This window comes from Ursus arctos, unplaced genomic scaffold (assembly GCF_023065955.2).
Source record: "Ursus arctos isolate Adak ecotype North America unplaced genomic scaffold, UrsArc2.0 scaffold_2, whole genome shotgun sequence".
Lineage (NCBI taxonomy): Eukaryota > Metazoa > Chordata > Mammalia > Carnivora > Ursidae > Ursus > Ursus arctos.
The window spans coordinates 1,696,098-1,719,089 of record NW_026622874.1 but is presented as its reverse complement, the minus strand read 5'-3'; the positions used below and the strand labels follow the sequence as shown (position 1 = coordinate 1,719,089).

Sequence of the window (22,992 nt, the reverse complement as noted above, 5' to 3'; positions counted from 1 at the left end):
CCTACGCTCTTCTTCAAGGGTCTCCTGAAGACTACCTGCATCGGATCACCTGGTTAAGATGGAAGATTCCAGGGGCGCCTGGGTGGCACAGCGGTTAAGCGTCTGCCTTCGGCTCAGGGCGTGATCCCGGCATTCTGGGATCGAGCCCCACATCAGGCTCCTCCGCTATGAGCCTGCTTCTTCCTCTCCCACTCCCCCTGCTTGTGTTCCCTCTCTTGCTGGCTGTCTCTATCTCTGTCAAATAAATAAATAAAATCTTAAAAAAAAAAAAAAGATGGAAGATTCCAGGCCCCAACCCAGACCTACAATTGAGGGGCAGGTGATAGCAGCAACCACGGGTGTCTTACTCTGTCGGGGCCGCCTTCACAAAATCCCATAGAGTGGGTGGTTTAAATAACAAATGTATTTCTCACGGTCCCAGAGCCTAGGAAATGCCATGATATGGGTACCCGCCAACTTGGTTTCTGGTGAGAGTTTTCTTCTCGGATTGCAGATATCCACGTTCCTGCTGTGTCCTCACATGGGGTGTTGGAAGCAGGCAGAACAAGCCTGGTGTCTTGTAAGAGCACAATCCGAGGACGGTGGGGGCCCCCTCCTTACGACCTCAACTAAACCTCATCACCCCATAGGCTTGATGGGGTTCAGGAAATGCTACCCCAAGATATCATAACTTGACTTATTAAATATTTTAAGCTCAAGGAGTCTGAGAAAACTGCAGAAACAGGTAGGTCACTCTGACCCTAACAATCTGTCCGTAACAATCTCCAATGCTGCATGTATTCCAAATGATTCTGAAGTTTGAGAACTCTTGAGTTAGGGCACCTCTAAACCTCTCTGCCCTCCCCCCTCGTCAATAAGAACATATTGTGGGGGTTTACAGTGCACCCTGTCATTTCCTAAGTCCCTCTACCACAAATACTTTATGAAATATTATCACCCCCATTTTCTCAATGAAAAGAATGGAAGCAAAGAGGTATAAATACTTTGCCCAAGGTCACACAGGAAATTGTATGAGTGGAGGTCCAGACCTGGGCCACCTGGTAGCAAGGACCAAAATCTCGCTGCCCTCTTCCTGTGAACTGCTCTCTGTTTGGAAGACAAAACAAGTTCCTTTTTCAGAACCATAAGGGAGTCTCCGGTCAAGTGTCAATATCGTGGTAAATGAGACAGAGACAGAGGACTGCCGTCCTTCTTGCCCTGGAAAGGCATTGTACAGAACAACCACATTGCTACAAATCTCTTAAAAACAGGAAAGGGACCCCATTTTGTTAGGCCAGGCCTTCCTGTAATGGGCAAAAGAAAACAAATCCACACCGTACATAGGATTTTTAACCAAGGAAATGCAATCAAATCCAGGGAACGTCAAGTTCAGAATGCAAACTATCCAGATAATCCCATCAGCCCTTTGCCACTTCTTTAACTATTTACAAATTCTGTCCATTTTTACATTATTTTTCTAACCTTGCACTGCAGTATATTTTTCTCCATTTCCATTAAACAATCCATTCTCTCAGAAAATATAAACTCTTTGAGATAAGGGATCTCCAATGTAGACAAAATTAACACCACTGGGCACCTTGTCTGTCCAGGTGGGTGTTGATGGAGCAATAGTGCGGGTGCTCTGAATGCCACAGGCTGCTCCTTGGGGCCTGGAAGGGTCAGGTCGCCCTGTCCGTGAGCTGGTCCTCAGCTGCATGACCCCGGCCTCTACCTGTCTGTGCACCAGAGGACAGCTACCTCTCATTGACAACTTCATGTCACCACACTCATCTAAGACCAACAAGAAACCCCAATAATAATGAACAACTTTTAAAAGGAGCACCATCAAATAACCAATGTGATCAGCATTCCCCCGCCCCCGGAAACGAATTCACATGAGAAGCCAGGTTATAATCAGACAGTTGCTTGATGAACGTAGAGACAAAACAAGACAAACAACATGTTTATTAAGCTCCAGAGCTAAGAGCCTCGAGAATTCTTCCCAACAGTTTTAACTCCCAAACATACCCCGTGATTTACCCTCCAAACAGCTCAGCAACAATGCTGACGTCACACGACTTGACTCATTCTTTTTTCTCCTTTTCCTAAACTCTGCATCAGGAATTCTTAATCTGATACAGGAGCCACCAAAAACGGCATGCAAAATTTGTTCATATTTCAGATGTCCTTGGGAAAGAGCTCATAAAATTCATTGAATTTTAAATATATTATATATACACATGTAATTTAAAAAATTAGTAATATAGTCTAAATTCATTGTAACAGATTCTAATTTTTCAAAAAATATTCATACTAATGACAAATATTCATTCATACATATATTTTCAATGTAATTATACTATATACAGTATATCGTTCAGTAATGTCTTTTCCCCAGAATGTATATATCTTGGACATGTTTCTAACATTCTTTCTAGCATGATACACCATAAAATTGATTTATCTTCACTATTTTTATTTTCCCATGCCTCTACGTATGGTGAATTATGCTGTTACTGTCCTTCATGCTATTTCTCCAAAGAGCCAAACACTCTTGCCCCACACCTTCCCCTGGGCTGTGCCCTCCCTGCCCTTGATTCCCTCAGGGAGACCACCCTGCCGTCAGTACCCATCCTCCTCCCCCTTCTCCCTGACCAGTTAGCTTTCTCTTCATAGCGTCACCTTCTTTATCACTCCTTCAAGCAGCCTGAAATTATGGTAGTTATCTGTGCTTCTTCTCTGTCTTGGTTCTGAGTCTTTGAGAAAAATTTCCCCTCAGATTGTCCCTAGGCGTGAACCTAGTCCAGAGCTGGTCCTCACAAGTATCTGATGAATGCATGCTGGTCTAATTTTCACACTCTCATACAAATACTCCAGGGCTCCTAGAAATAGCATAATTTTTTAAAAGATTCTATTTATTTATTTGAGAGACAGCGAGCCTGCACAAGCAGGGGGAGGGGCAGAGGAAGAAGCAGACTCCCCGCTGAGCAGGGAGCCTGATGTGGGGCTCGATCCCAGGACCCCGGGATCATGACCTGAGCCAAACGCAGTCGCTTAACTAACTGAGCCACCCAGGCACCCTCTCCTTTGACATTTTTAGACATGTTAATTCCATCATCTATGACGTAAAAATAGAAGAGGTACAGAGCTCAAATGAAAAGAGCCCACTGTAGCAGGCGGTGTCTCCAGTGACGTTGTTATGAGGGCTTTATTCCTGGGGGCTCTCTGGACCTTCTCATTTCTGGATTACTGTGCTACAGATCTCTGGTCTTGCCCATTCACAGTGGCTCTTTCCAAGTCACATGATCAGGTTTTACAGATGAGGAAATCCAGCACAGAGATTAGGGAACTCTCCCCAGCCCCCAGTGCCCGACCCATCTTTTGAAACTAGATCTGTCTGATTACAAAGCCCAGGACTTTCCAGGACACTTCAGCCACCAGGAGCATTGCTGGCCAAGGTTATTTGCTCAAATCATTCTGGTGAATTGGTTTTACCAAAGCTGAAACAGAATGGACACAGATCCACCATAATAAGGGTGCTTCTCCAGTGGGTGGAAGGGAAAGAGAGTGGTCATACTGCCCAGGATAGTCCGGGCACTCGAACTCAGCTCCTGTGACTATCAACCTGCCTCGAGAACCTCTGAGCTGGGGGAAGTTGGGAGGAAGATGGGAAGCAGTCTCCCAGTGAAGTGACAGTACCTGCGGGGACTGACACAGCTAGGATGACGGGTCTGTAAATATGAAATCAACAAAGGTTTGAAAAAGCCTTTTTCTTCATTATTATAGTTATAACAAAAGCAAAACAAACAAGCAAAACCCCTTTACTGTTGTGTTTTACTCCCTCTTCCCCATAACTCAATCTTGATGGTGAGCCATGTGAATTAAAAAAAAAAAATCTGAGGTCAACTGGGAATAGTGTACAGCTATGTGACTTATTAGCCACCGTGTGATTTAGGGAGGATGGAAGGGAGGGAGGGAAGGAGTGACTCATGCACTGAAGCCAGCAAGGAGTAAGAGTCTTGACCAAAAAGGCAACAATCATTCTTTTCAATATATTGTTAATAACATTGTCTAAATATAACACTAGATATAATTTTTTTAAAAACCTAAACCAAAGAATAGTAGTAGTACCTTAATATGTAGCAATGCTATACTAAGAACTTTATGATTTCATTTCATCTTTGCAATTACTACTTTCTTTCTAGATGCCAGCAAATTATCCCATTTTCCCAAGTATTTGTTGAGCACCTAGGATCTGCCCATTGACATGGGGTCCCAAGAGAAGAAAGGCAGTCTTTGTCCTTGAGGACTGCAGAGTGTTGTTAAGGAGTTAAGGTGTGGTTATACCACATGCAAGTCAGACTGTCCATGCCAAAGGATGGATTATTTAATAAGCGCAGTTGAGACAAGGAGCTTGCCATTTGGAATGAAAGGGAACCATGAGTCCTAAATCAAATCTCATGTTAAAAATAAATTCCAGATGGATCAAATATTTTAATGTAAAAACAATGAAACTATTATGTACCAGAGGAAAACAAAGCGTGGGTGTATAATCTGATAATGTTGGCATGGAGACCACCCTTCTCACCATGACACAAACCCCATAAGGAAAAGACTACCAGTCTTGACCACATAAAAAAACGAAAATAAAAATTTCTAGATAACCAACCCTATAATTATAATCGAAGGGAAAACAGAGGAGAAAAATACTTGTAACTCATATGGCAAACTGCTGATTTCCCTTATATATGAAAAGATCTTTCTACTTAATAGAAATAAATTAAAAATTAAGATCCAAAAGGCCCGTAAACACCAAAATGTTTAACAATGATTACAGAAATTCAAGTTGAAACAACACTGAGGTTTTTTCATGTAATAGATCGATAAATATATTTAAAGGTTGATATCATCCAGTGCTAATTATTATGTGATGGAATTCACATGTTCCGTGGGAATATAAACTGGTAAATCCAGCACCCCCTAAAACAGAAGCAAGAGAGGCCTCTTTGTAATTTAGAGGACCCCATTCAGGCCCTGATGTGCTGTGGACTTCCCCATCGTGGGGAATATTCTATAGCCTTAAGGCAGCGGACTCATCCGGAGCCCCCTCTGCACCCCTTCTAGATCCTTCTCCAGACATCTAGGGCCCTGCACTCCTAGTGGCCATGTCAGGAACTACACAGGACTCTCATTTCCTTAGACCATTTTCCCAAAGGCAGATTGTGCTGCTGGCATGTGCATCTCTGACCCGGAGGGGTAGCCAACAGGTGGCTGATTGCAGGGCTCTGGATAAACTTGCATATGAAGCTTGAAGCCAGTGAGTTCACAGGGAAGCACATGAAACTCTGCCTCGACTCTGTAGAGTCCGACCAGGGGTGGGAGGGAGAGGGAAGATGGCCCCGGGGCCATGGACCCAGAACTTCCCAGCCTCCAACTTCAAGGACTCCAAAAACTCTAAATTTGAAACTGGACTTCTAGGTAATAATGATGGTGTATTTGTCAAAGTAGGAGGATAGAACATACTTTACTGAACAGTCTGCTGCTTGATTCAAGTATTTACACATATGATATGCACACCTTCACTTGTACTTCTGTTACAGACCCACAAGCGTTAGGGTGCATTGGGACATACTCATGTAGAAAAATATTTGGTATAAACTTTTTTAAATTTAAAAAATATTCATATTTGTCCACCCAGAAATTCCCTGTCCAGAAATTTATGATGTAGGAATAGTCATATAAGTCATACAAATACTCACAAATTTAAGCACATATTAATATTTACAACATCTTCATAATTATGATGATAATAATAGTAATAAAATGCCAAGCACTTTACTGAGCACTTTAAATATTACCACTGAATCCCCACAATTACGTGAGATTAATACTATTATCTGTTTTATAGGAAAGAAAATTAAACTTTAAAAAGAGTACCCAGTTTCCATTCATTTAGCTTTTAAGTGGCCGAGCCGGGGAGTTGGGATTTTTTTTTCAACTTCTAAATCTGACATTTTTCAAGATTAAAAAAAATTTATAAAAGTGGGTCTTTTGTAAATGTTTTAAAAAGTTAAAGAATAAATGAGACAGAGAAAGATGAATACTGTATGATCTCACTTATATGTGCAATCTAAAAAAAACACCCCAAACGCAGATACAGAATACAGATTAGTAGGGAAGCGGGCAGGGGATGGTGAATGGGGTCAAAAGATAGAGACTTTCAGTTATAAGATAAGTTTTAAGGATGTAATGCACAGCATGGTGATAGAGTTAACAGCACTGTATTGTGTATTTGGAAGTTGCTAAGAGTAGAAGTTCTTATCCCAAGAAAATGCTTAACTATGTGCGGCAATGGGTGTCAGCTACGCTTTACTGCGGTGATCATTTTGCAATAGACACATACATCACACCTTTATGTTGTACACTTTAAACTGATACGATGTTATACAACAGTTATCTCAAAAAAGTGCACCTTGAAAAAATAAGTTGAAGAAATTGTATGATAAATACATACCTACTTACCACCAGCTTTCAACATCTCACGATGGTTTTATGAATACATTTTTTTAAAGGTTTTATTTATTTATTCATGAGAGATAGAGAGGCAGAGGGAGAAGGCAGGCTCCCTGCCCAGGGAGCCTGATGAGGGACTCCATCCCAGGACTCCAGGATCATGACCTGAGCCAAAGGCAGGCACTTAACTGACTGAGCCACCTGAATACATTTTCTTAAATTGCTGACTCACTTCAAAGTCCACTGAAGACACATCTTAAGCCTAAATATATACATTAAAATTATATTCTCCAACATTACAACACCATTATCACACCTAAGAAAATTCATGATTTTCTACACACCACCTAATACCAGACTATATTCAGATTTCCATAATTCTTCCCCAAAATGTCTTACAGTTCTCTTATTTTCTCCAAACCAGAATCTAGTCTGAGTCGTCGATGCCCTGCTGCCCGGTTGCGTGGGAACGTGCCTTGAACAACGCTGGACTGACTGGCTCTTTGCAAGGACGGGGAAGGTGGGGTAGGGAGGAGCCCTGTGAAAGGCTGAAAATGCTCCTTGGTAAGGGGTCAGGGCGTGGTGCTTTTGCTCTGGATTGCGTGCTGACAAAACGCAAAGGCAATTCTATGATTTTCTTAATGTTTTTTTCTAGAAGCAGGAGGAACAAAGCAGGGAAGGGAGACTTTGGGCCATTTTTGTGGTTTGGACAACATTCTTGTTTTTGTCTGTCCTTAGAGAGGATTACAGAGAGGTCTGGCTTTTGTCTTGCTCTATCCTGGTCACAGAGTGACCTGATTTTTGTTCTGTGAGGTTACGTGGGTCAGAACTCCGTGGCCTAGCTTGTTAGCGGCAGGCCTGCTCGGCTGGCAATATTTCCTTCTCCGAGTTCACATTACATTTGGTTGTTACCTCATGCTTGTCTCTGTTAATCTAATACAACCCTCCTACTGGAAAAAAAAAAAAAGATGACTTTTTGAAACCTCGTCCAAGCGTCCCATAGAAAATCTCACATTCTAGATTAATCTGTTTATTTCTTTGTAATGGTATTTGGTTTGACCCAGTAAATTGGAAAATCGGTGTAGGGGCTCTGTAAGAGTCACATCAAACTTGCCCCATAACGAGACTTCACAAGCAATGCTGTGAGGTTAATACATCCCGTCAGGAGACACATTAGGTCATCTCCTGATGAGTGATGTTAAGTTTGATAACCTGCGTAAAGTGCGGCAGCAAACGTCTCCATTATAAACGTACGTCAGTGAGTCGCTCAGTCTGTGGGGTAACACTGGGTACGCCACAAGTACCCTTGCCCCCAGGACCCTGCTTCTGCATCTCTGATCACCCTTACCCGAGTCAACGACTTCCTCAGGGATTGCAAAAGGGTTATTTTCTATGCTATTGTTCCTTCTACATTTATGAAGTGGCATTTGCTCTAAACAATATTCCCTTATCGTCTGGCAATGAACTGCGGTTCCTCCTGAGAAAGAATCCATGACTTCTCAGTGATACCAGAAATGGAAGGAGAAAAACACTCACGTGTCTTGATCTGGGGTCACTGATATGGCTAAAATCCAACATGGGAGGGGAAATGATGAAGCGTGCGCTCCATCTTTTCCCTGAGAGTGTCCTTTTCTTGGGGAATGGGACCTAGAAACCAAGATCTGGTGACTGGGGGCACTTATGGGGACCGGCTTGATATTGCTTCCAGACCCTTTGAAGAAACAGAGCTAAAAAAAACCAAACACACAACACACACAAGAATTCATACTAATATTTCCAGTCCAAATACTGACAGCTTTATCTTACAATATACATAAAATAATTTAAAATTATAAATTGTGTCACTACTCCCAATAGAACTACAGGGCAATGCTTAATATTTAACTGTAGTACTTTTTTTTTTTTTAAGATGTATTTATTTATTTTAGAGAGCATGAGGGAGCGGGGTGGAGGAGCAGAGAGAGAGGGAGAGAGAGAGCCTCAAGCAGACTCCCCGCTGAGCATGGAGCCCAAAGGCGGGGCTCAATGCAGACCTCAATCTCACCACACTGAGATCAGGACTTGAGCCAAAATCAAGAGTCGGACATTTAACCCACTGAGCCACCCAGGCGCCCCTGACGGTAATACTTTTAATCTCAGAGTATAGCTACTCAGAATGTGCTGTCACATTACTGTTTTCAAAAGTACTTAATCTTTTTCTCTGTGATGTTGAAAGTTGATATTAGGTTTATATTATCAGTTTTACACTTGCTTTTTTATTTCCCTTTGACGTATTTTTACATTTTTTAAATATATGAAACATTTTTATACTATTCAAAAGTTAAACCTTTACAAAAAATATGCTCAGAAAAGTGTTACATCCATCTCTGTCCCTTTCACCTCACTCCTCCCCTCAATAGGTAACTTAAAATGGGCAAAACCTACTGCTGAAAAACATTTGAGACAACAGGTAAATCAGTTTCTTTCCCCGAGTTTTAGGTGAAGCCAAGCTATAACTGATAATTGTATTAATGGCTACAATATTGGGGTTGTATAGGTATAAAACGACATTTGAAATAGAGTGATGAAATAAAGATTTGCAAATCAGCGCATATGGAATGATCATCAGAAATATGATGGGGGCGCCTGGGTGGCTCAGTTGGTTAAGTGTCTGACTCTTGATTTCGGATCAGGTCATGATCTCAGGGTCGTGAGATCAAGCCCCACATTGAGCTCTGCACTGGGCATGGACCCTGCTTGGGATTCTCCCTCTCCCTCTCCCTCTCCCCACCCCTATAAAAAAAAAGAAAAAAATATGATAAACTTGTCCCCTTGTACCTGATGCCTGATACTAACCTCTTCTTTAAGACAAATCTTCAAAGATCTGGAAGTTGTGTTATATCTTACTTATTGCAAGTTGCTGATTGAAGCCCAAGCTTTACAAATACCCAGTACAAATAAGCATTACGTATTTTCTGTGGCTGGTTTTACTCTTTAGGAGCCCAAACAAGTAGTTGCTACAATTGAGTAGTTGCAACAGGATCACATGCACCAAAAATCCTAAAATATTTACTATTTGGTCTTTTATAGAAAAAAATGTGCCAACCTCTGCTTTAGGGGCAATTGATAACATAGCTTTCTATGTTATCATCCCCTGTGTCAGATTATTCTTAGGTATTTAATGATTTGAACCATTTAAAGTTCTTTTTTCTTAAATTTATTTGAGAGAGAGAGCACGTGCGTGTGAGGAGGAAGAGAGGCAGAGGGAGAGAAGCTCAAGCAGTCCCCTGCTGAGCACAGAGCCCTAGGCAGGGCTCCATCTCAACCACCCCGAGAGCATGACCTGAGCAGAAATCAAAAGCTGGAGGTTTGACTGACTGAGCCACCAGGTGCCCCTCAAAGGTCTTTTTCTAATTGTTGCCTTTATATAAAAATATTTTTTATTTTTGTATTTACTTTGTGGTCACTGAATTTCTTAATTGACTTAATTCTAACCATTTATCTGTTGATTAGTTTTGATACTGTTATAGTTATTTCATATGAAAATAACTGATCTATTTTTTCCCTTCTAGTCTCTAGACCTTTAATTTTTTATTTATTGCACCGGCTAGGATCACCGACACATGTTAAACAGAAATGCTGATAACCAGTATCTTCTTTCCTAATCACAAGGGGAGAGAGTTTTTTTAAACACAAAGCTTTTATGTAAGTACCATTATATTCAAGGGATACATTTTTTTTTGCATTTTTCTCTACTTTTCTGAGTTTTCATATTATGTTTTATAACTTAATCTTTTTCCTTAATATAAGCATTGCCATTAAATGTTACATAATTAAATATTTTTCTATAACATCTTAATATCTACATGGTATTCCATCATAGACTTAGACCTTCATTTAATCGATCTCCTGGTGTCCTAGTCTGTGACAAATGAACCACCTTCCTTTCTCATTTCCCACAATGATTTCTATTCATAGGTGCTTACTATGTATAAGGCCGGTGCTATCCTAGGCGCTAACTACACTACAAAGCTAAAGTAGCTCCCAGCAAGTTTAGTTTGGTTACAAGACCCTGACACGTAAGGAAGAGCTTGGGCAAAGGGCAGGGGAACTTTGGACTTAGTACGTGTTGGAATAAGAAGATGCTGGAAGAAGTGTAAGGTGAGCCTGGAGAGACACGGAGGGACCCAGGGCTGAATTTTATCCTGGGAGCAAGGCAGCAGCAGGTAAAAAATAGGATACAATTTGCATTTTTAAAAAGTTCTCTGGCTGACTCCTTTTACTTTTTTAAAGATTTTATTTGAGAAAGAAAGCAAGAAAGCTAGCAAGAGCATGAGTGGGGGGAGGGGCAGAGGGAGAAGCACTCTCCGCTGAGCAAGGAGCCCAACTTGGGGCTCGATCCCAGGACCCTGAAATCATGACCTGAGCTGAAGGCAGACGTTTAACCAACTGAGCCATCCAGGTGCCCCCACCCCTGCTGACTCCTTTTAAATCTTCAGGTCTCTGTAAGAGTTCACCTGATGACTCTCAACTGATGACTGGATTGACCTATCAGCCAAGATGTTACCAGTCCTCTTCAGCCACACCCCCACCAGATCAGTCTCAACATAATGGCACAACCCAATATGACACACTTCTGACTTTGAAATCACTGAAGAAAATATAGAAATTCACTGAAAGCTTTTCAGGGATGAAGGAGGGATTTACACTATATATATTGCAGCAGAAACTTAATATCTTTGAATATTCGCCCTCCCCACAAAAGTCCCACTACATATGTGAGTGGCCCAAATACGTTTATGAAGACTCCAGCTTTCTCCTCACCAGCCCCTTCCCTCAGCCCCACCCTAGTGCTTTCCCTCTGCATCTCTTGATCCTTTTTCTGTACTAGTTATCTGGTCATCTTGTAATTCAATCTTTGCTGACATTTTGAATGTTTGTTAAGATGGGGAGGGAGGGAACAGCAAAGTACAAGGAAGGGAGGACAAAGATGTTCAGGGGTAGATAATAATGGCTTTTGGTTTGCTCTGAACAATTAATGCTTGGGTTGCCATTTATTTTTAAAATTATAAGCATGTTGTATATCTTTCAATTTTACAGTTTCTGATATTTTTCACAAATCAAATATTTTAAAGCAAAAATACTCCCTCTCCCTCATAAAAGAAAAAGCTATTCTTGATATCTTAAAGAGACCCAAGCGAGACTATGCTTAAAATTTATAAGCATGAGCCTGAGTGCCTTTGTCCACTGCTCCTCTGTGTTCAAGTGGGTTCTGATGGAATAGAACTCACCGCTGCTTCTGGAGTCTTCCATTACGCCACTCTCCACATGAATCCTGCAGGGCAGGCAAAGACCCCACTTGCCTTTCTCAGCCTCTTCCTTGAACTGCTGCATGCAGTCCAAAAAAGCCATCATTGCCTGGTCAAATTTGACATGCAAGCAAGTTCTGTGCCCTGCGATGTAGAACAACGGCAGCTCAACGGGGTCAGCTGTTACAGACTTCAGATAGGACCGCTCTCCACAGGGGACGAGTCGATACCTCTGAAACTCCAGCCCAATCTTGTTGGACAGGGCAAGGAGCAGCAAGGCTGTCTGGCCCCAGGCCATGTTAATCTCCTTCCAGCTCACGGGGATGGTGGGGAGGCAGCCCAATCTGAAGCTATTGATGATGCCCACAGGGCCATCATGCCTGATCTCAAAGGTGGCATTGAAGGCGTTGGTCTTCGTCAGCCGGCCCCACTGGATCTGGGCATGTCTCAGCTGGTGCTTTATGCTCTTCAGCTGGTCCTGCAGTTCCAGTTGCTGCCATTGCAAGTTACTATAATCCCTCCAGTACTGCTCGTCCTGCTGGTCGAGCATCTTCGTCTCTGCCCGGGCTGCCTCCAGATCTGCTGCTATTCTTTCTCGGTTCTTCTCCACCTCCTTCAGCTCCTGCATCAGCGTCGCCTCCTCCAACTGCAGGCCCTCCAACTCCCCCTGCAGTGTCTTCTTCTCCTCCTCACGTATCCTCCCCATCCAATATTTGTACTTCTGGTTCTCAGATTCTACAATAATGAGTTGGGTGTCCACTTGTTCTAAAAGTTTGTCGGTACAGTCCTCACATAGGGGGTGGTCCATATCTTCTTCACCAGTGAGGATGTCAAAAATGTCCCTCGCAGTCTTCTGGATGTTACTGAGCGTTCTTGCAGAGTCAAACTTTCCAAGCAAGATGAACTTGTTAGAACTATCTCTTGACATCTTGCCATTGCCAGGGAGGATAGAATAGGAGGCACCATCCTGCAGCTTCTCACTGTCCGTCTCCACCTTGGAGGGAGGGCCATGCTCCTTCTGAGCTGAGGTGAATGTGGAAGCTGCAGATTCTTGGGTGGTCTCGAGACCCAAGGTCCCCATGGACTGATCCAGCTTCATGGGTTGCCTGCAGCCCTGGCAAATGAAGCGGGTGAAGGACATGGTGGAGGCCTTGGCTCTCACTCTAATTCCAAGTTTCCTCTGGGTGCCCACTTATCTATTTATACCTTTTTAAGCTTTTTGAAAGTAGTGATTCTTTTAAAATGCATATTTCATCCTGTCACTCTTCTACTTCAAACCTTACATTGGTACCCTCCTTAGATACCTCTAGGCCTCCTTTAGCTCCTTTTAGACAAGTGATTCTTTCTAAAAGGAAAATCTGATCATCTCACTTTGTCCTTTAACAATTCCAAGGCATAATCTTAAGAGTAATCTTTATAAATTAAGCTCTGATCATGGTACTTTCCTCCTTAAAATGGTTTTATGCTCTTATCTTACCTTAAAATAAAGTCCCATTATCTTAACCTGACACCAAGGCCTCTGCTCATTTTCCCAGCTACTTCTCTCCCTGTTTCCTGCCACCTTCACCCATGGGCTTCTCCATGATCCCTGGAGTGATGGGTGGAAAGGATCTACTATACAAAGTATGCTTTTCCTCACCCTGATGCAACCCCCCAAAGGGCTGGGGAATAGCAGAATAAGTTTGGAACTGCTTTCAATGTCATGGTCAATTCTGAGTCCTGATTCATGCTTGGGAGTAGAATGGCAAAGTATATTCATTGCTAAACGCTAAACCTCATTTTAATTACCCACCCACCAAAACCAAACAAATCCAAGCCACACCTGGCTTTGAGTTTGAACCAGCCCAGACAGATGATGCCCCAAACAAGCTAAGGAACACAGAGGTGAAGGAGAGTAGAGATTGTTTCAGACTCTGGTTTATCTAACAAGGGAATGATGTTTCCAGGATAATCCAGGATTCCTCTGTGGAGCCTTCCTTTCATGAAGGAATCAGTGGAAGTGGAGTGTTGTTTATAGCTGGGAAGGAAATCCCTTATTTCTGGAGATCATCCTTCTAATTCTCACCTCCTCATTCCAGTGTCCCCTTTGGGAAGACTGGAAGGGGACCAAGAGTGAAGATTCTCTGGGTTGGAGGGTATTGGCGGCAGGAATTTTATGTACTTCTCTATTGTCAGCACTTAGATGAATTACCTTGTCCTCTCTTCCATTTCCAACCTGTGTTCCTCAGGCTTTGTCACAAACCTCTAGGAAAGATTCATCTGTACCCACTATCTCCAATTCCTCTTCTTCTGTTCTCTCTTAAACCCACCGTGATTCAACTTTAATCCCAGTACTTGATAGAAAGTCCTCATATCAAGGTCACAGCTGTTGCTGCGTTGCTAAGTTTAATCTCAGTGGAATAGGAAGAAAGGTCTTCAGCCAAAAGTGAGCATGGGGAAGAGATGCATGTGAGAGTCACCTAGGTGAGTAGGAGATTGCATGGAGAAGAGAAGTGGCCTGACTGCTCCTCACTTGTAGTGGTCCACACGCGACTTGCTGTCATGAGCAGGTGTACAATTTTGTCCAGCCACCCACCTGCATGGGTTTGCCAAGCAAGCAAGACTAAACCGGGGAGGCAGGAGAGAAGGTGCCAGCAAGGAAGTGGTTAGGAAGGTTGACGGCAATATATCCTGGGAAGGAAGAACAGGGGTGGTGGGAGAGACAGGGAAAAGGTGGAACAGTTGATGTGCTTCTGTTCTAGGAGGTTGAAGGAGTGTCAGAGTCAGGATATCGGGAGACCAGATGAGCAAATAGGGGAGGTAGTCAGAGGGTGTGAATGAACTGGACACAACAGAGCACTTGCTCCCTGTGGTCTGCAATCTTTCATCTCCCCGTCCTGGAACAAACGACCTTTGTTTGGCTCCTCCAGGCACATATCATAGTATTCTGGAGTCAGAGGGTCTTGGCTTCTAATATTGCTTACTTAACAGATTACTTAACCCTTTGATGCTCAGATCTTCATTTGAAAATGAATGAAACAGAAGCCATCATAAGAGACTTGCTTTGATGATTAGACAAAATGATCTTTAGAACCTCAAATGACATTAGTTTCCTCTCACTACCAGTCGCCTGTGTGGCCTGTGCCTGGCTTTCTCCTCCTTGTGCACCTTGAACTTCTCAAAAGAGAAGCTCACTACTTCTCACTGTTTCCAAATCCTCATCAAACCTCTTTCAACCTTTGCGATCTGGCATCTGGCTCCATAATTAATGGGATCAAATGGTTCTTGTTAAGGTCAGCAATGACCTTAAATAGCACATCCAAAGCATCTTTTCTGTCCTCTTCCGAATTAGTGCTCATTCTTTAACATTTGAGGTGATTGCCATCCTTTCCTCATCAAAAGAGGAAAACAAAGTCCTTATTTGGATTCCAGAGGATTGCTGCTTCTGAGTCTCCCAGATTTCTAAACTTCCTTTCCACCCTGCTGACTCATCCTGCCAAGAGATTCTGAATTTAAAAAAGTAAAAATCTGTCTTTGATATAGACAACTAATTTTTTCTGAAGCTTGCTAAGTGTGAATAAAAGCCTACTTTTAAAAATTCAAGGCTTTGTATACCCATGTTCATAGAAGCATCATTCATCATAGTCAAAAGGTAGAAGCAACCCACATGCCCATCGATGAATAAATGAGTAAACAAAATGTGGTATATACATATAGTGAAGAATTATTCAGCTTTAAAAAGGAAGGAAAGAGAGAGAGAGAGTGAGAGAGAGCACAAGCAGGGGGAGCAGCAGAGGAAGAGGGAGAAGCAAGCTCCCCTCTGGTCAGGGAGCCCGATGTGGGGCTTGATGCAGGGCTCGATCCCAGGATCATGACCTGAGCCAAAAGCAGATGCCTAACTGACCAAGCCATGCAGGCACCCCAAAAGGAAGGAAATTCTTACCCATGCAACAACCTGGGTGAAATTTAGGACATTATGCTAAATGAAATAAGCCAATCACGAAAGGACAGATAAGGTATGAGTCCACTTAAATGAAGTACCTAGAGTAGTCAGATACAATTCATAGGGAATGAAAGTACGATGGTGCTTGCCAGGGGCTGGGGGAAGAAAGGTTCGCTCTATAAATCACTGTGATATTGTGATTTACATAAAAAATATATATTTGGTCTTCTCTGTTCATACCACAGAGCTCCTAAACCCTTAGAATTTGCTAAGCAATGAGAGCGATCAAGGTGTCTTTTATTGTTAATGAAGGGACTATCAGAAAGTACCTAAAGATGGGGGCTGTTATCAGGAGAACCAACCATGTGATTGGAGGGTTGAAACTTTAAGCTCCACCCCACTGACATCCAGGGGGAGAGTGAGGCTGGAGATTAAATCAGTCACCAATGGCCAGTGATTTAATCAGCCATGCTTATGTAATGAAGTCTCCATGAAAACCCAAAAAGGAGTGGGCTCAGAGAATTTCTGGGTTGGTGACCATGGGGCAATTTGGGGAGAATGCTGAGCCTGGAGACGGCATGGAATCTCGACAACCTTCCCGCATATCTTTTTTTTTTTTTTAAAGATTTTATTTATTTATGTGACAGAGAGACAGCCAGTGAGAGAGGGAACACAGCAGGGGAGAGGGAGAGGAGCCCGATGTGGGACTCGATCCCGGAACGCCGGGATCACGCCCTGAGCAGAAGGCAGACGCTTAACGACTGCACTACCCAGGTGCCCCCTTCCCGCATATCTTGTTCTGTGCATCTCTTTCATCTGACTATTCCTAAGTTATATCCTTTTATAATAAGTTGGTAAGCTAGTAAGTAAATGTTTTCCTGAGTTTTATGAGCTGCTCTAGCAAATTCATCAAATCTGAGGAGGGGTCAAGGGAATCATTTAGTCCTAAGCCAGGTGACGACCTGGACTTGCAGCAGTTGGCATCTGAAGTGGGGAACAGGAAGCAGTCTTGGCGGACTGAGCTCACAGCCTGTGATCTGATGCTATCTAGCGTCAGAACTGAATCATAAGACACGCGGTTGGTATCAGAATTGCTTGGTGTGAGGAAAAAGCCCACACACTGGAACTGGAACCAGAGTGCTAGTTGGTGTTGGAATATTTGGGTGTTAGTGTTCAATGGGTACAGAGTTTTAGTTTGGGAAGATTAAAAGTTCTGGAGATGGATGGTGGTGATGGCTGCACATGTGGGAAGGAGAAACGATTCTACCCTTCAAGATTCTTCTAGCAGGGCTAAGAATTAAATTGACATAAGACAGATTAACTGGAGAAGATAACACTGAATTTTGTTAAGTATGGGGAATCCACAAAAACATGAAATTCCAAAGACAGGCAAAATGAGGTATATGTGTTGTCCTGAACTAAGAAGGGAATTGGGGTCAGGGATTTCCCAGGGAAGGAAAGCAATGCACAGGAAGATGGAAAGGGGTAAGTGTTTGGTAAACATATGTTTGCTGGGCTATTCAGAAACAATGGGACACAGAAGAATTTTAACATATAGACTGCTAAAATTCCTCCTCCCTGTAGACTACCCCTCATTCATATTATACTGTAGTTGCCTGTGGTGATACCTCCTGTCCTGGAGCAGGTCTTCCAACTAAATTCTTTTAGAAATTTAAGGAGAAGATCAAAGTTTCTTCCTGAGTTTTTTGATCCCTGATGGTTTTCAGCTCAGGATAATTTGCATGCCAAAGCGACACTTCCAGGGTGATTCATTCTGAGCTCCCTCACAGGACAATGTGAGTATATTTAATGCCACCGCACACTTAAAAATTGTAAAGATGGTATTTTATCACCATTAAAATATAATAAAGGAAATTAAAGGACCTGTCTAAAGCGGCTATCTTTCTCTCTGCGGGGCCCCTGGGGCAATAAGGTAGCTATTAGAAACTTTCCCATAGATGTAACATGTTCTGGGACTCTCAGATGGGCTCAAAGTGCAAGACTCATCATTAATTAGAAAAAATAGGCTCAGCTTTAAAATGCTAAGCACATATGCCTCTGTTTGCTATGATTCACATGAAAAAAAAATTGTGTTATGTGTGTCTTATCACAGTTTAAAAACCTCAAGTTTGCACTGGCTTATGGGCCTCAGAATGTCCCCTGTTTGCTTTGTAAACCTCCACAGACTTTGACCGTGGCCTCACAAAGGCCAGTGTGGGGATTCGAGGTGTGTGAGGAAGGACTCTTGCGGCTGCAGAGGGCCAGACACCTGCGGGCCCAGCTGTGACTCACACAGGGTGGGAAGGCAATGCTCATAGTTACAGAGGAGCCCAGATTTCTGGTTCACATAAGACACTTTTTAAAGGAATTTTAAGTTTTAATTCATTTTGCTTTGCTTCAGACTAGCCAACGTCCTCTTTGCTAGAGAAACTCCAGAGAAGTTAATCACAACAAGCTGGAATGGGAGTATTTTTTTCAAGACTCAGACCATCAAAAGAGCCAAGATCCTGGCTTTCTGTCCCAGGTCAGATGCTGATTTAGGAAGTCATTTCAGCTCACAGTCTGCTTAAACTCTGTGAGCCGGGTGCAATGCTAGCAATTAAACACTGCTCACAATCGTTGTTGAGGGCAAAGACACCTGCACCACGCTCCCTCAGCGTTCTGCACAGGGGCGGTGTCAAGTCCGTGTTCAGGAAACCATCGCTAGATTCTGCACACAATACGAATGCATGCAAGTGCTCAGCCTGAGGGACTGGAGCTCCCACCTCCTGCCACTCCCCGCTAATGTCTACCTAAAGCCATGCCAGAAAAATAAAATATAGATTTATGCAGAGCGAACTTGTTCATATAAAACAAATATTCTCTATTTGCAAAAGGATTCACAGAATTCCTCAAATAGATTGCTGGCTAATGTGCAGAAATTTAACTCTTTATAATCAATATTAAAAAGTCAGGATCCAATGCCAGTTGAAGGGCAGATGTTCCAAGTCAATCCACCTGTGAAGACTGATACCTCTCTCACCTGTGCACTGGCACATGCATCCATCAGTCTCAGTGGATGGCACTCGGCATATCTACTTCTCCACCGGACTATACGACTCTTGAGAATATTGTTGAAACCCTTCTTGCATCTTTAACATCCATTCATCCATTCTGTTCCTTCTTTTCTTTTTTCTTTTTTTTTATTCCTATGGAAGGGCTTCTAAACACCAGGACTCTGACTCAAATAATCCCATAGATGGGACAGCTCATTCTACTAAAATATACTGGTAATTTTTTTCCAGAGAATTGCATGTTAATCATAATGATTTGATCATTGGACTAAAAATCTAGGAGTATCAATTTACTGCATATAGTGGACTGCTATCCCTTGTCACAAGGAGTGCCTTTAGGATTCCTGACGATGACGTATCATCCCTTCACAAGAGGACTGTGAGGATCACCCGCTCCCCAAGACCTTGGCTCTAGGAGCATGGAAAACACCACCATCGATATTCGGGCCCAGGCCCTTGTTCTCATCATTCTCATAATCATTAGCAGGGAGAGGAAGGCCCCCAGAAAGCAGCTGCAGTCTTGATGCCTTAAACCAGCCCCTTCAAGATCGTGAATGCTCACAGGCAGGATTGTATTTTATACCTAAGGCCAAACTGGCAGAAGCCGAACTGCTGCCCACCACCCCCCTCCTGGACAATGCCCACGGTGTCTGATGCTCCCATCCTGGCCACGGGCCCCATTTAATGTATTTTCCTCACTCTAGGACTAAATGAACAAAACTGCCCTCTTACAGCCTGTTCTGGGGTTCAGGACATCTGGGGGCCTAAAGATTTCTTCCACTCTGTTCTGGTGCGGTGGGAAGAGCTCTGGCCCAGGGTTCAGGAGGCTTGGTTTCTGGTCACAATTTACTATAGACAGTTCTCTGCGCCTCTTGGTTTTCTTATTTGTAAAATAAGGGACTTTGAGCAAGTGATATTCAAAGTCCTCACAACCTCACTTATGATAAATTTTCCATCTCTTATTAGGCCAGGTTCCAACTAGTTCTTCTGCCTACCTCACACTCCCTCCCAAACCCCACAATAATATCACGGGAAATTATTTGAGAACTAGAATTCATTAAAATGCATAAGCTTACACCCGAAAATAACCATGTGATATAACCATATGACCATGGCCTATGTTTTCACCTATTTTGGTAGCTTGAGATGCCTTTTCAATGACAAAGAAGTTGGTGATTGATGTCATATTCTTGTCTACACACTCACAACAAGCCTAGCAATCACAGCTCAGAATGGACTGGAACGGTGGGAGGCTGTGTGGACCCAGGGCCTGTCGGGATCATGGAGAAGGTGGAAAGTGGAGGCCACCACCAGCTGTCAGGGCACGGGTTAAGTGGCATGCCGCATGGCAGAGTGAGGCAAGGATTTGGAAAGGACGAGGGAGCTGAGGTTGGTGGGATGCTTGGGGCACTAAGACCGGGATGAAGGCCAAGGTTGTTGGATCAGCAGATCACTGGCCAGCTGGCTGGACATCCAAAGTCGGGCTGGCAACAGTGCTGGCTGATCACGCTCAGACCCTGGTTCACTGAATCTTCCCGTAAGCACGGGGAGAGGGCTGGAGGCTAACGCCTTCTGAGGACCTAACTCGTTTCTGGCTTACTGCGGCAATTGTATTGTCAAGCACATATTCATCCTTCTCTCCCTCCGTTGGGAGTGATTTTGGACTGTGGACTGTGGGCTGAAGTGACAGTGTGTCAGTTCCAACCCCAAGTGTCTCCTAGCTCTCTTGTGCTCCTGTCTTCCATCATGAGAACAGCATATCCCATGGAGGAGCTCTCCTGCCTCTGTCCCCAAGTGAGAAGGCATCTGGAGCCCTGTCCGGCCAACCTGCGAAACTCCCAAATGAGAAATACATACTTGGGTTGTCAACCACTGAAACTTGGGGGTTATTATCACAGCAAAAGCTGAGTAGTTGAGACATGAGAATCTTTCTGAATCTCAGGTGAGGATCAGAATCCCTCAGGTGCTGGGCTTTGACATCAAATCAAAAACCATGCTTTCCATTAAATTGTGACGACTCTGGTCTTTGATGAGTAAAGCAATAGTTAACTTAGAAAAGTGGTCATAGAGAAAATGCTAACTGAATATTCCTTTGGGAGCTCCTGGTACAAGAGCTCCAGACCCTCCCAGGAGTGGACGTCCTGCTGGGAGTTCTGCATCAGCAAAGGAGCCTCCGATGCCATAAGGATGCAAATGGCTGGCTGCCGAGAGCCCCTCTTCTCCCTACCTGCGGACTTCACAGTACAGTCAGGAAGAGACACAGAGGAAATCCGATCAGGCTGCCCCAGCGCCTCCGGGGAGAGTGGGAACAATGTGACCCTGTCTGAGGGCTCCTGCGTTCCTCTGCCAGAGAGCCCTGGCTCCTCTCCCCTTGTGAGTCACCCTCGCAGGTGCTCGCAGCCCTCGGGATGAAAAATGATGCTCTGGCGTCAAGAAGCCTTTCGGGGCTTATGAATCCCTTACCCCTGGAAAGTAGGGAAGGGGAAAACATGGGACACGGGGTGGAAAGGCAGTTTGGAAATCAGCTGGGGAAGGCCAGCAGGCCTTCACAGAGTCAGCCAGAAAAGGTTTTCCAGTATATTTTTCAAAGATCCTGAGTAATTTTTTTGTTGTCCCAATGTACTGCATTCGGGGTTGGACTGGCCCTAAGGGCAGTTGGACATGGCCCTGTGGCCTACGGAGAAACTCCTGTGACAGTGCTCACCCCCCGCCCGCCCTGTCGCTCTGGTGTCTGGGAGTTTTCCCAGCCGGACCCCTCACCAGTGCTGGGAGCCAGTCTCAGTCATGCAGTACTGGGGACTTCCTTCTTCTCTCCGGAACATGCCGAGTCCTCCCCGAGTCTGCCCTTCGTCACGGCGGCTCTGCAGGCCCGGCAGGCCGTTCATCACTCTTCCGGCCTCAGCTTTGGCTTCCCTCCCCGAGGAGGCCATTCTGTGCCGTGGGCTCCCCAGACACCCTCCCTAAGAGCACCTGTCCCAGACTGAACTCCATCCACAGTGACGTGGCGTAGCTGGTTCTCGCGGCTTTCCCATCACGACGGGAGCTCTGTCACGTTAGGGACCGTCCGACCTGCTGGTCCCCGGCTGGCACCTCACAAGCTCTGTGAGCGAGTGACGGATTGCATCTTTGTATCAACTCTGAAAGGTAACTCTCATTTTGCTATTAACTGCTGCATTCTGTCCCAACTCTGCTTTTAAAATGTGGCCTGGGGCACCTGGGTGGCTCCGTTGGTTAAGCTTCCGACTCTTGACTTCTGTTCAGGTCGTGATCCTGATCAGGGTCTTAGATCAAGCCCCATGTCACCTGGAGTCTGCTTGAGATTCTCTCTCTCTCTCTGCCCCACCCCTGCTCTCTCTTTCTCTCAAATAAATAAAAATAAATAAAATCTTTAAAAAAAATGCTGCTTCATTTTATCACATAAGTAGTACATGAAGACTTACCAGTACAGAGAATTCAGGTCCTTCTGAGGAAATGGGAAACAGAGCAAGTCCCCCTTTCTTTCCTCTCTCCCTCTCGACCCTCTCCCTTCCCCAGGTAAACTTTGAGAGTTTTGGTTCTCTGAGATGGTGTGATTTATAATAACTATGTATTTGGTCTTTGACCCCCATCCTGGCACAAACTTCCTAAAACCCTCCAAAACTTTTGGACCTTGCCTCAGGATGCCAGAAAAACCAACCCATGTGATTAGAGGGTTGGAATTTTCAGTCCTGCCCCCGAGACCTCCAGGTTGGTGAGAAGAGCTGGAGGTTGATCAATCACCGATGGCCAGTGATTTCTTCAATCATGTGTATGTAATGAGGCCTCCACAAAATCCCAAAAGGGCAAGGTGGGAAAAGCTCCCAGGTTGGTGAACACATGGAGATTCAGGGGGAGTGGTGTGCCCAGAGAGAGAATGGAAACCCTATACCCCTTCCCCATACCTTGCTCTATGCAACTCTCCCAAAGGGCTATTCCTGACTGACTTCTATCCTTTTATAACAAACCGGTGATCTCGTAAGTAACATGTTGCTCTGAATTCTGCGAGCCACTCTAGAAAACTAATCAAACCCAAATGGGGCTGCAAGAACCTTCAGTCTACAGCCAGTCAGTCAGAAGCCCAGGTGACAGCCTAGATTGTGATGAGTGTCGGACTGGGGGGTGGGGGCAAGCTTCTAGGACCTTTAACCTGTGGGATCTGACGCTATCTCCAGGTGGACAGTGTCAGAATTGGGCTGAATTGTTGGACACCCGGCTGGTG

At 44.0% G+C, this 22,992-nt stretch overlaps 1 protein-coding gene across 1 annotated transcript; it reads right to left on the bottom strand.

Annotated features, from left to right (window-relative positions):
- Nucleotides 1–10,590: 10,590 nt before the first annotated feature.
- BECN2 (beclin 2) lies at nucleotides 10,591–12,921 on the bottom strand. The gene is made up of 2 exons (XM_044379884.1): nucleotides 11,763–12,921; nucleotides 10,591–10,616 (listed from the first exon to the last, which is right to left on the bottom strand). The coding sequence occupies exons 1-2, from the start codon at nucleotides 12,919–12,921 to the stop codon at nucleotides 10,591–10,593; spliced, it is 1,185 nt and encodes a 394-aa protein (XP_044235819.1).
- Between the last annotated feature and the right edge of the window lie 10,071 nt (nucleotides 12,922–22,992).